This window comes from Tachysurus vachellii, chromosome 23 (genome assembly GCF_030014155.1).
Source record: "Tachysurus vachellii isolate PV-2020 chromosome 23, HZAU_Pvac_v1, whole genome shotgun sequence".
In the NCBI taxonomy this organism is placed as follows: domain Eukaryota; kingdom Metazoa; phylum Chordata; class Actinopteri; order Siluriformes; family Bagridae; genus Tachysurus; species Tachysurus vachellii.
In genome coordinates, this window is record NC_083482.1 from 12,904,146 (window position 1) to 12,918,904 (window position 14,759).

General features: G+C 36.2%; 1 protein-coding gene across 1 annotated transcript; it reads right to left on the bottom strand.

Moving 5' to 3' along the window:
* Nucleotides 1-4,263: 4,263 nt before the first annotated feature.
* On the bottom strand, nt 4,264-14,738 carry lpcat2 (lysophosphatidylcholine acyltransferase 2). Its single transcript, XM_060859708.1, has 14 exons — nt 14,478-14,738; nt 13,351-13,493; nt 10,631-10,848; nt 9,639-9,751; nt 9,213-9,273; nt 8,903-8,961; nt 8,364-8,398; nt 7,876-7,930; nt 7,642-7,724; nt 7,406-7,531; nt 5,816-5,969; nt 5,540-5,638; nt 5,220-5,361; nt 4,264-4,638 (listed from the first exon to the last, which is right to left on the bottom strand). The coding sequence occupies exons 1-14, from the start codon at nt 14,610-14,612 to the stop codon at nt 4,451-4,453; spliced, it is 1,611 nt and encodes a 536-aa protein (XP_060715691.1). The 5' UTR covers nt 14,613-14,738; the 3' UTR covers nt 4,264-4,450.
* Between the last annotated feature and the right edge of the window lie 21 nt (nt 14,739-14,759).

Below are 14,759 nucleotides of genomic sequence, written 5' to 3' on the forward strand. Positions count from 1 at the left end.
CCAAGACTTTTTCCTTACATCAAAGACAAGTAAGAGTGCTACAAGTTGTGTTTATTTAATAGGGCTGGGTTTGGGGAAGCCATGGGTGGCTGGGGTATGGCAGCCATACAGTACAGTATAGAAAACACCCACCCACTGAGACACACAGAAATGTGACACATTGCTGTGAGAATCTGTAGTGTTGCAAACAGTGATGCTCAATGTACTGATCTAATATGCAGTATGTTAAGCAATTACTTACCACCACATTAACACAAGTTAACACAACACTGTCAAGCATACTGTACTTATTATTTAAAATAGCAATGTAAACGAATACAAATAAATTATTCAGATTGAACAAAAAAATGTTTTCTTAAAAGGTACAAACATTTACAGTACAACATCTTTTTAACATACATTTTATACAACTGAGCATTAAGGGCCTTGCTCAGGGGCCCAGCAGTGGCAGCTTGGTGGACCTGGGGTTCAACCTCACAACCATCCAATCAGTAGTCCAACACCTTAACCACTAAGCTACCACATCAAACACAAACAGGAGGTGCCATTATTTAGGTGACCTTCATCTGTATGCTTCTCATACAAATACAATTGCTGAGAACTTTCCAAAACCGGAAACTCTTTAACTCTTTAGTTCAAGGGAACTTACAATGAAACTAAGCCAAGTTAAAGTGACAGGCAAGATTTGTTTCATTCCACAACATTCAACGTAACAATAATTGGATAAAATGTATGACATCCAAGTGATCTCAAGAATGTAAGTCATTCCTGGACTTAATGAGTAAATATCAGATTGGTAAATGAGTAAATGGAATAAATGAGAATGCACTGGAAGCATGAAAAATCTCCTGTATTTGCAGGGTGAATATGATTAACTGGCTACAATTTGCGAATATTTGGCAACTTGTCAATTAACTGCCTTCATGTCTGTGTTGACCTTTCTTTAGAAGAGCATCAGATCAGTCTCAACTTCATCTGTGTACACAGACACCAGCTTGTCCAGACCCCTTTATCCAATCCTCATTTGGTTGGTGCAAATCAAACCTAATTAGTGTCATTGATTGTTTACGATTTGACTAGACAGCTTTAACCTGAGGCTGCTCCAAAATGGATCCAACAATATAAAGGGAAAGCGCTGAGAAATAGAGGGGAAGGTGGAAGAAAGAGGCAACGCTATTTAATTGATTCTATGCCATCTCATCAATTGTGGTTAAAATGAAATGGGCTTTTTTTGGTCTGAAAAGGTTACAACAAATTGACGGTGGAAATCGCAGCTGGTGATCACAGTGTACCGAACAGCAGGGATTTAATGAAGTGAGCTCCGTGCCATCATTCATCCAGCAGGGCCTAACCATAGAGAACATCAGTCTTCTGTAGGACGCTGCCATCATCATTATTGACCCCGGAAATTAATATTGTACATGGGCTACTTCAGAGAAAATCATTTATTATACATATTCTACATGCTCAATTATTATCTTTCTTTTAGCATTATTCTGACAGACAGTATGACACGGTAACAAATTCACTCTTCAAACTTTCATCATTATCTTCACATACTTGTATTAAATTTGGCTACCCATCTTATCAGTGTATTAAGAGTAATATTTGTGCTTGCCTGATGAGGCAATATTAAAATTTTATCACACAATTTAATATTTTAGATTTAGTCTAACTTGTGATAGGTCTGTGACAGACCTGTAATTGTGACATGGAAGCTTAGTGTTCAGACTTTCTGCCTCACAACTCTGGGTTTGGGGTTTTGATTTCCACCTCTGCCATGTGTGTGTATACAGTATGGAGTCTGCATATTTTCCCCATGGCTCAGGGTGTTCCTCCCCTGTCCCAAGACCTGCATTCATTGCAACCTGTGAGAGATAAGTGGTACAGAAAATCAATAGGCAGATGGATGCCTTGGAGAATTTGTGCTATGATTAGTCAGTGTGCATTGCTCAAATAAATTTGAACTGCTGTTGCCGCAGTCAGTTTTGTGTTTGAGTCTCCATCACTGAATATTTGATGGCTTTGGCAGAAAGGAATTAATGATGAAGATCACGCTGGTTACACTTGACTATATACAGTTGTAGAAAGTAACCTATTTATAATCACACTCTATAGTGTCACACAGATGAGGATGGGTTCCTTTATGAGTCTTGTTCAACTCAAGGTTTCTTCCTCATTACATCTCAGGGAGATTTTCCTTTTCATCCTCACCTCTGGCTTGCTCATAAGGAACAAATATAAACTAAAGTTTGAAACTTTGCAAGTTTTATTCTGAATTTTCATATTCTTGCACTACTGCTTTGCAACAATGTCCATTATTAAAACCCGCTGTACAAATTGAATTGAATTGAAATGTTATGAGAATGATTAACTTTTGACTTGTGGAAAACACATCTTCATATATTTTCAACAGATTTTCATATTGAACATATACTATATAATAAATAGAAAGTCAGATATTTTTGTACTGAAGAATTTATCGTTCTATGAGTGAAATTCGTAAATAACACAACAGATAATTTCTCTATCTCAGGATATGAACCTTTTCATTAGATTTTTTCATATTTTTTTTTGAGTTTGTTAAAGAATTACATAAACAAAAATCTAAACATCTAGACCAGACTACAGAAAGAAAGAAAGAATTATTTACACATTTTTATCTTTCAAAACATTTAATAATTTTCCATAAAACATTCTGTCAGAGAAGTCTTAGCCAAGTAACAAGATTGATGATGAAGGATTGATTGCTGATTTCACACACACACTCGACCCAAAGACAAAAGATGAATCATGTAAAATAGGTTTCTGGTGTCGCCTGGTGGAGGACTGCAGACTACACACATTAAATATTTTTAGCCTACACAACAGTTTTAACTCTTTATCCAATACAACTGAATACAATTATAGACATTATTATAACTGGTGTAATTAATTATAAAATAAGCAGTGTGATTTAAATGATTAAAAAAACAGTCAACAAAACAATAGAAACCTGTTACAGGCTTATAAACTGGCCCCTTTTCAACACTTGGAATGAAACTTTAAGAGAATAGAGCATGTTAACTCTTTGTAATATGAATTCAAGTACAAATTTTCCACATCAAGGCCCCTAAGTAGTAAGAGAGAACAGAGGGTCAAAAGCTTTCTACTGAATCTTTCCGCAAGCAAAGTTTCCCAGTTCCCTCAACAACCAGAACTGAACTGTACCGAACAAACACACTCACACACACACCTGTGTGAACTGCACTAGACTTCACAAATCACTCACTCGGTTGCTGTTTTGCACACCACATTTCAGTACCTCATCAAACTGCTGCTAATACACAAGCGTATATGTTTACTTGAATCCTTTCTGTTCAGAATCCTCTATTTTTCCTAATTTTTCTGTATAATGTACAGAATGCACACTGGTCAGTGCTGTTTTGTGTATCTGTCCTGGAGTAGTTTGTATTGTCTGTATACACTGACTTTACTTTAAGTCCTTAGCTCTGTGTTGTTTTATGTAGCAAGATGCTTCTGAAGAAATGTTGTCTCGTATCACTGTGCACTGTGTCATCTGTATATGGTTGAAATGACTATAAGAAGTTGGCTTAACTTGAAAAGGTACATCAGGTACAACACATGGGGATTTAGATACACTCTTGGTCCAGAGGTCAAAAAACTGCCAGTTCCTAAATTAAAAAATAATAATAATAATAATAATAATAATAAAAAAAATCATTGATAATGTTAATTGTTGCAGCTTAACACTTTTTCCCAGAGACAAGAAATTGAGTTTTATTGTGTCCATGGCTTGAATTTCTTTGTCAAGTCAGGTCACACTCCACAATGGTGCTTAAAGAAACTCTTCATAAATATTTCTGTTTTTTCTATGCTACTAGCTTAAAGGTTCATACAATTGCTCATACTGTATCTTTAAAGTGAATTTCCGCACTTTGAAATTCCCCAATTGCTTGTTTATGAGCATAAAATTAAAATTTCAAGGTTGTTCCAACAGAGATTAAAACATCTCACACTGACACCATTAGAGCTCATTTCTTACTTATTCACATTAATGCATATTAATCAGTAACCATTAATTATTTATTAATTACAGTGAATCTCAGTGGAAATGTCTATACCTGTAGTGTACAAGAATAAAGGATGTAGGGCTGAAATTTCATGAATCTTTTTTCTGAGCGCAAAAATAAACTAGGCAAAATAAGAATTACTGTAAATAAGACACCAGTTTTTCCATTTTAATACAAGTTAAGAAAAAAGTAACATAAAAAACAAATACTCAAATATTTATTAATTCATACCAAATCCAATTGCTTTTGTAATTGCTTTTTGGATGCTGCAAAGGCACACGAAATCACAGAAAAAAAGGCCAATGATTTCTATCAGAAATCTGCTTCGCCTCACAGTGTAATAGATATGGCTTTGCTCTTGAACTGATGTAAGGAGCTTAGTCATCTTTCTTGTCTGCATTACACTCTTCCTGTTGGTCACTGGAAGGAAGCGTTGAGGAGGAAGTGAGGTGTGAGATGAGTCCTTCTCCCATTTCTGTTCCGCACTGGTAGCGTTGGAGCTCAATGTATGTTGTGAAGAGTTTAGCATACTCAGGGTGGGTGTAAGCGAAAGCAAGGAACTCGTCTAAAAAAAAGATGACAGGAAAGAAAAATCTTTGTTATAGCATGTTAAGCATACTGTATTCTCTAGATACTAGATTCTCTAGAACTACTGATCTTCTGGAGTTTCTTAAGTTTTATAACAGGTATTGCAACAGAACATACAAAATGATACAAAGAAGAAGTTAAATAAAGGAAGCTAAATGTTTCTGGTGCATGCTCACTCTCAGATCCTCAAAACAGTGTATTATTTGTTTAGGCCTGGCGGTAAGAAAAATATTTAATGACTGTGCTATTTTGAACTGTAAAACAAACAAAAAGATTAAATTAGATTTTTAAAATAAGATCTTTTCTAAAATGTATCAATTCACTACATGTTTATTATTAAACATTTCGCTTTTTTTTTGCATTGCACTTGGGCTCTCTTTCTCTCTTTAAGATGTAGACAATCTGACAAACTTTAAAATATAACGAGTCACTTTTAATGAATTGTCCACCATTCTGAAGTGAGGGAAATACAAATTACAGATTTCAGTAATACAGATCCAAAAAGAAAAAGAAAGGCAATTTGTGTGCAAACCTTTGCCCTATAAACTGTATACTCACCGTATGTGATACGATCTGATTTATCGATGTCAATCTCATTGAAGAGGTTGGTGACGTCAAGATCGCAGACCCCGAGAGTGGTGCGCAGCAGACTTACAAACTCATCACGAGTGATGCTGTTGTCATCGTCTACATCAAAAAGCTGAGGCCAAACATCACAGAGTTACTGTACTTCTTTAACTTTCCGCTAATCGAAAACGTATTTCCAATACACAAAGTCTGATGGTTAAGCTCTGGGATAGTAAAGTAAAATAAAAAAAACATAGTGACAACAAACCTAGGTTTGTCTAACCAAATACATGTTCGGATAGGGTTTGTACCTTAAATGCTGTCTGGATGACTTCTTCTGTGTTTGCCGGTCGACATAGTACTGTCATACCAATGACATATTCTCTAAAATCAATGGTGCCATCACCGTCCTGCAGTGTAACAAGGTAAATCATACTACGTTTTTTCTGTCTCAATGAACAGATTCAGTTTTTTCAATAATTTTTAGTACATACAGTTCTGCAAAAAGTATAATATATGGATTATAGTACTTATATTTAGAAAGTAAATAGATAAACACACACACACACACACACACAGAAACACACCCTGTCAAAAAGAGCAAAGAGCTCCTGAAGCACAGGGCTGATGGGCAACTTGAGAAAAGTAGCAAACTCCTCGATCCTGATTCGACCACCTTTGCACGACTTGGCGATGGCAGCAAAATTCTCCAGTTCCTTATGCATGTTGTCCCATTTCAGACTGATGGAAGTTAAAAAGAATTAAAGAAAATGATTTACTGTTGGATTCTGGATAATATTTGAGAAATAATCTTGATGTATAATAAATGGAACAATAACCTTTCCTTCAAAAGTCCTTTCAGATTTAGCTCCCATTAGCAAGTTGGCTAATGTGTTAGCAGTACATTATATATACAGTGTTGTACATGGTTATTTAATCCCTTTAGGAAACCTTTCAAATTTCCCCTCATTAGCTAGCTGGATAGTGTTAGCAGTGACATTATACAGTGTACTGTATAAACAGGGATGTACACAGCCTCAAAGTCTCTACAGAGTTCCTGTCAGATTAACTCCCATTAGCAAGTTTGTTTGCATTAGCAGTAGAGCGTATATACAGTGACATACACAGCCCCTCAATCAACTTAGAAATACAGCCATATTAGCTAATGCTAACTAAAAGCTAATAAAATCTGTAAAATATATAGGGTATGTAAATACATTGTATACTTTACAATGGGGAATTCATTATTTTTTCAAACATAAAATATGCCTTCTGTGTTTTCTGGTTTTCTTGGTATTCATCTCATTTAAGAGATCATTAAAGAGTCCAGCATTCAGGAATCATTCAGAAAAGAAATCAAGCAAAAGTTGCACTAGTAGCTGTGTAGGTAATTTTTTTTATTTGTGTGTTGATTAAGAAATTAATATGTGATCATTGTACTTTACCTAAAGATTGGAAGTTTCTGTTTAGTTATGAACATAAGCTAAGTATGCGTGTTTGGGGTAATGGTGATGTTCTGATACAGATGAGCATATTCTATCAGTCATTATAATCATTATAATGGTTTATGATGCATTATAATGCTTTACGATACAGTGCCGCTTGAAAGTTTGTGAACCCTTTAGAAATTCCTATATTTTTTGATCAAATATGATCAAAAACATCAGGAGAATTTCACACAAGTCCTACAAGTAAACAAAGTGAACACAATCGAACAAATGAGCCAACAATATTTTTATAATTGTTGAAAAAAATGACTTGCAAATTCACTTGTATGTGAACCTTTACGTTCAGTATCTGTTGTTGAGCCCTTGTGCAGCAATAATTGCAAATAAAGTTTCTGTTAACTCTGTTCGTTAAATAAAACAGGACACTCAGAGACCTAATTTTTATCCCATTGACTGAAATCAGATGGACTCTACTTTTACCTTGAAATTACCTAGAGGTTCACATACTTTTGCCTCTCACAGATATATAATATTGGAACATTTTCCTAAAAAAAAATTAAAAATGATCAAGTATAATATATTTGCCTGATATGTTTGAGTGGGTTTACCTGATATGTTTGAGTGGGTTTTGTCATATTTAGGGTTAAAAAAATTTCAAGCGACACTGTACAGTATATACAATAATATGTTGTACAGTGAAAGCAGTAAAGTCTGAATACTGTACTATACCTAAGCTTTCTGCTGATCTTGGTGAACTCCACTAGCCCTGCCTCCATGGGTAGAGTCAACTGCCCTGCTGAGATCATCAGACGACAGTCCTCAAAAGTGTGATCTGTTTCAGGTACGCCTAGAGCCCTGTCAAACCAAAGAAGTTCATCAGTACTGTCTTAATCCTATGGGAATTCCAATAGTACAGCACAGATATCTTGATCCAGTGCAAACTTGTACTTTAGTTTATTCCTTACTTCGCCATTTGACTCCTCACAGACTGTGCAAATTTTATGGGGTTACTTTTCTCTTCTTCATTGGGAATATATGGAGGAAGGAACTAAAAGAGGAAAAAAAAAGAGTTTGGATCTTTAGAGAAATCTTCAATTAGATAATTATATAATTTTCAGGTGACTATATGTCTCCTGATAATGTTTGCATATAACTTTGATAGAAAGCTAAATCAGAAAGTACACTTAAAAATGTATAACCTCAATTTCCACCGTTGTATAGAACTGACACAAGGTGAGGAGAACCAGCGTCCGGCTAAAACAGGAAGCAGTGGTGATGTTACTACACTTCCTTAGGGAGGAATTAAAACCAACCTAAATACTCAACATTTTAAGCACAAATCCTGGCTCAATGGTTTTCCCAGGAAGTTTGTAGTGAAGTATGGATTACAAGAAGGTATGGGGATAAATTTAAAAAAATTCAAAAGAAATTAGCTCAGTATAAAAGCTTTGAATACATCATTGATATTTATGCGTACTGGAAACACACAAAATAGGAAAATGCTTGTGTTGCCTGTCCAGTGAGAATTATTCCCTGGACATTAAGACAGGAAAATATGACAAGTCACAGAGCTCATTAGAGGGCCAAAATATATCCCAGTTATGGCAACACTTTGAGAGACTATTTTATGCCTACAGCTGAGCAGTGGGCCAGATTATGTTAGGATAGATCTTAAAGTTAGACTTACAATGCAGGACCTTGCCATGTCCATGTTACTGTGTCCTAAAGAACAGAAATAAACAGACTGCTATAAAACATGATATGTATTTATTTTAATGTAACTGTACTAAGTGAACTTTAGGAAATAACAAAATAAAAATATTCTACTAGCTGAGATCTTGACCAATGAACTATAGATTTTTTAACCGATCTTGCAAACATGATGTGCTACATTGAAAACTTTGTTAGAAAAGAATAATGCATTCCTATATGCATTCATTTCTCTTAGCCTGCATTAATGTTCTGAACTTGCTGACTAAACAACAATTGACCGCTCATATACATTATACTAGTAACACTTTTTCTAACTGGGCAGCATGAAACAAGAGTTTTTACATGACTATTGCTTTAGATAATTAATTTTGGATTTGTCAATCAACAGACTTCTACATATCATAAAAAGAACATTGCTTTTTTATATTTTCATTGTGGTATGTAGTCTGCATATCTTGACTGGGATATAGCACAGTGGAACATGGATGTAAAACATTACCACATAAAACTTACCAGTTTATTGGGGTACCTGATAAGCACTGGTTGAACAGGGACCCCTGGTAAGAAAGCACCTGAAAAGAAAAAGAATATTAAGACTCTCTGACTGACTTGACTGACTGTCTGACTGCTGAATTAATCTAAAATAGGATTAACTAAAATTTTTATTTTATAATACATTTATTTTAGTATTTTTGTATATTTGTCATTTCATTTATTTATTTATTTATTTATTTATTTATTTATTTATTTATTTATTTATACATACATACATACATACATACATACATACATACATACTGTATGCACAAAAGTGTGTTGATACCTTGTTTGAAAGTAATGAGACAAGATCTGTTTGTACATGTTCCTTCTGGGAAAATCAGCAGCTGAAAAACATTGCAGATAACGTCTGTGTGAAATTAGAAAGATGATTCATCTATTAAAACTGTGCTTATTTTTTAATCTGAATCAATTCACTGCATTATGTTGCAAATCCACATTCAATGCATATTTTCATACTAAGAATTTATTTAATTTATATACAACCATCACTAATGCCCTTTTAAGGCACAGAAAAGCCAAGCATTCGTCATTCTTATATAGGAAGTACAGTTCTCCATGGTAATTCAAAGCAATTTCCTGATTTCGTAACACAAAAACTCAACTTTGAATTTTGAAAGGCTGTAAAACAAGTTACATCATATAGCTCACACATTTACAATATAAAAAAAGAGTATGGATCTATTCTGACCTGTGGCCAGTGGCCTTCAGATCTGGCCCGGTTGGTGATTTGTGTGATTGTGGTTTTGCGTGAGTCTGGGTCTTCCCGTGAAACAACGACAGGTTGCAGGCAGCGCAGAAATCCTAAAGGACATACACATTCACATACACAAACACATGCACAAACTCTTAACTATGAACATACAAAAATCAATTGTATTATTTTGCATAAAATATATATAAATTTTCAAACCCCAACACAACCTTTTCATTGCAGGAACATCCTTGCAGGCTTACTGTTCTCAAAATATAATCAACAACACTCCTAGTGATGCTATCAGATGCGCAGTGGCACCACTCAGAATTGTATTATTTTCCTATAAACGTATTCTCTAAAGTGTTTTTCCTGTAACATCACAGCAATTTGCCAAGGTTTTTTTTTTTTTTTTAAAGAATGACATGTTATAATTTTTATCTGTTTATGGTTACATTTAATGTTCGTGGATACTGCAGACTTCTTCCAAAAATGCTAAATAAAAGTCTTGCTACAGAAAACTTTAATGATCAATGAATCAATGATAGTTCATGAGTTTTTGGCTCATCCACCAAACACCAAGTACCACAGTAGGCTGTTATTATAAGACAGATGACCTATTAGAGCAGTCTTATGAATCTAACCCTGAAAATTGATGCTATTAAAGAAAATGAACACTATTCAATAGTCGGATTGAGCGTTCAACAGTGCTGTGGTATTAGAAATAGATTAAAAATATCTACCCTATTTGACTGGTATCATTTTGTCTAAGCAAATTAGGCAGATCAGTTACTTGGAAAACAGGTATGGCTTATAAAGCATTGGTTACATTTCAACTTGATCCCAAATGTGATGGGTAGAGAATTCTGATTCCTGCATTAATGATGTAGGATTTGTTGATGTCAGCTTTAGGTTTATAAATAGCCTTAATTCAACACAGAGGTCTTTATTCAAAATTTAAAGTATAGATATGGAAAACAAGCACTTACGTCCAAACATGAGAGGAAGTAGATTCTCAGTGCGGGACACCACAGATGGCATGCCTGCTACGATGCAAGCGATAGAGTCAAAGAACGAAGAATGAGGAGCCACAGCCAGAATCGGAGCATCTCTGTTGGTTGCCGGCTTCCCCTTGACTATGACTCGAAAGCCCATCGCAAAGAAACACAGCCGACCCAAAACCACCATCACTTTGTGACACATAAATCTACACAAACACACACATGGTCATGCATTAGCAAAAAAAAAAAAAAAACCATACACACAAGTGGAGTGTATTACATAACATAATATAGCTGCAAGCAGCGATGACGGGCCCTCGCACGTTTTTCTATCGCTATACGGTGCCTCCCAGAAAACAATGCACGGTGGGCAAGTGCATCAAGTGGGTAAATATCAGTGGACTATTTTATGTTGTTACTGACCCTTTTGGGGACTGTAGGTAAATGAAACCCCACATTTTAGACAAACGGGGGCGCAAGTGAGCCACTTAAGAGACACACCTTTGTCTGACCTTTTTGTCCACACTTAACAGCCGAAAAATGTGATGTATGTGTCAAATTTCAAGTTAATCTAAGCATGCCAAAAGCCTTAAATATGCCTGAAATAAAAGTAAACTTTGACACGATGCCATGGCAACAGTGTTTGAGATATCAAAAATCCGTTCGCAATTTCGCATCTCCAATATCTCTGAGTCATGGTGGCCAAGTCTGGTCTCAATTGCATGAATCCCCTAGGAGGAGTATTTAAAAGTTTACCGCATGCAGCTGTCAAAAAATCCACCTTTGTGACTGACACACTTCCTGGGGCCTGTTGGTGGCGCTATACCCGGGACTCACAATAAGCACATCGATGCGATCGAAATCCTTGGCCGAACATACACACCGCGTGTCACAATAAGACATTTTTTGCCTTAGATAGAAGACACTTCCTGTTTCTCTGAATTCGCCATAAATTAGTCGCCTCGCCATGGCAGCACCGTTCGAGATATCAAAAATCCCTTCGCAATTTAGCAAGTGCAATGTCTCGGCATCATGTTGACCGCTTTTGGTGTCAATCGCATGAATGTCCTAGAAGGAGTATTTAAAAGTTCACCACATGAAACTGTTGTGACTGACATACTTCCTGGCGCCTGTTGGTGGCGCTATGTCCGAGATTCACAATAGGCACATCGAAGCGATCGGAATAGCATAAATTGAAGCGAAAGAGCCCCCCTGCCACGCCCGTATTCCAGCCTTTGCCCAAACCTAGTGTCGCACGACTCCAAATTTCAAGAGTTTTCGAGCATGTTAAGGGACCCCAATTGGCCAATGTGTGGGGAAAAAAAAATTTTTTTTTAAAATAATACTTCCGAGCAAAAACAATAGGGCTTCGCACCATTCTGTGCTCGGGCCCTAATTACGTTTATAAAGAATTAATATCTGAGAGTAAGAAACTGTGAGCCATGTGTAAAATGATCTGGATCCAGGTACCTTAACTACATTACTAGCACTAATCATTCTGTTTTGCAATGTCTTTCATATCCCTTTGTTTGTATTTGGGTGTGTAAAATTTTGAACTCGGTTTAATTTGTTATGATGTTTAGTTGCTTATTTCTGTTATTTTACTGAACTCGACATTGATATTTGATTCTCACTTTCACTCTACCTTCAGCTCATCAACTGATTTGTCTGTTAGAGGAAATCTTTTCAAATCCCCAGGCATCATTTGATTAATTATATCATATCAGAAAAGGAAATACATCACTTCCTGTGCTTCTACAGTGAACTGCATTCACAGGAGCAGCAGTCAGTTTAACAGTAGATCTGGAGGTTTGATATCATTATTAGAGAAAATGCCCTCAAACTAAGGCTTATTTTTTTATTGTGTCCATAAAATTGTGAACTTCTTGCATTTTGCAAAAAAAGTCCTGATTTTGATTCATGTAATAAGATTACGATGCTTTAATAAAACACAAAGACATTATATTTGCTGCATAATCAAAAGTATTAATTAAATTATAAGCAACAAACGCTCTGACTTTGCCAAATCTCACACCATCCCATGGACTATTTTGGAAATAATATGACAAGAATTTGGGATGTCCAAAGAGCAGAACATCGACATTTTCAATGAATTACAACCCGACGAATAACGCCTTCAAAGACACGTCACACAACCTCTGGATATGACGCTGACCACGTGCACTTGACTTCTTTGGTCGACCATGGTGAGGCCTGTTCTGAGTGGAACCTGTCCTGTTAAACCGATGTATGGTCTTGGCCACCGTGCTGCAGCTTAGTTTCAGGGTCTTGACAATCTTCTTATAGCCCACGCCATCTTTATGTAGAGCAACAATTTTTTTTTTAGATCCTCAGAGAGTTTGCCATTTTGAACTTCCAGTGACCAGTATGAAAAACGTGAGAGCGATAACCCCAAATTTAACACACCTGCTACCCATTCACACCTGAGACCTCGTAACACTAACGAGTCACATGACACCGGGGAGAGAAAATGTCTAATTGGAGCCAATTTGGACATTTTCACTTAGGGGTGTACTCACTTTTGTGAAATACTGTATGTATATACATACACATATATAAGGACTAGCTTATAACAACACATTTTAAACAAAGTAGGCTTTTATATACTATATATAAACACTTCCATATTATCCATATTAATAACCTTACTGCTGTCATATGATCAATGCTTGTACTATGAAGCTTACCTCCTCCATCCTGTAAAAGGTTCCACCTCTCCTTTGAGAGGACGCTTGAACGTAATTATGGAAGAAACGAGCCATGCTACCATAAGAACCAGGAAGAGGATGACACAGCGCAGTGGCACGAGGATGATTCCCAGAAAAAAACACTGAGCACATGAATACACAAAACACAAAGAGAAAGAAATACATCAGCCTGTTTATTATCACAATAGATGAAGACATATTGCTGAAATATACAGATTTTGGACTGAACTGAAGTGAAGCATATGGTTCATAAGAGGACAGAAGCAGAAATGTAGAAGCAGTGTCACTGGATTATCTTAAGCAAAATAATGACTTAAATCTCAAGTGTGTGTCACGTGCTCCGAGATGCTTTTCTGCACACCTTGGCTGTAAATAGACATTTTTTTTTTTCTTTTTTTACTTTTGTTTCTTTTTGCATCATTCTGTGTAAATCCTATTTATTATTATGTGAGAAAATTGCAGCAGATCATCAGTTTATGAAATACTCAAATCAACTGAAAATTAATTGAATATTTGACGGGTATCTTGATGATTTTGTGCATTTTACTGCTGACATGAGATTGGCTTGATTAGATAACTGTATGAATAATTGAACAGGTGCGCGTGCGTTCTTATTAAAGGCAGTAAGTGTATGCAGTTAATGTGAAAAAGAAACATGCAAAGATCGCAACTGTCCCTTAAAAATTGCATGCGAAAATGAATGAATCATGCAATCTAAGAAATATATAGTGAACTTTTTTACCTTTTAGAATAGATATCTTTACGTATACTTTACATGTGACTTTTCTGTAGCATAATGACAACTCTTCTGTTAGGTTAAATCCCAAATCACTCTTACACAGCTGGAATGTGAGAAGGCTCGTGCGCACCAACATTTATAACATCTGCAATCTGTTCCTTCTGTACTTTAAATAAAACGCATATACCTGAACAGCCAGACGATTTAGAGGATTAACACCTACATGTGCATGTGTCTGCATACAGTAGTCAGCAGGTAAAACATTTGATAATATTAACACCGTCTGGGCGTTTCCGTGTTTGTTTCTTGGCAGCAGGCAGATGTTGCATAAGTAAGCGCAAAGAGAAGAAACAAATCCTGCACTCACTTTGATTTTGTCGCTTTTAGTCAGTTTAAAGTCCAGGCTGAATGGATTGACGACGGCGGGGAGCAGGAGCGACTCCTGCCTGGGAAACACTCTTTTAGGAGGCATCTTCAGATGATGAGAATGTTCCAGCGCCATGCGTCTGCGTGGAACAGCAACAAACGCCCTATTACGCACTGCACTTCCTTATTGATGCCAAGAGTTTCGCACAAAAAAACTACTGTATGCAACCTTTCTGTCCGTGTGCTTCCTCCTTTTTAATGTCTTACCGCTGCGTGTCAAGCT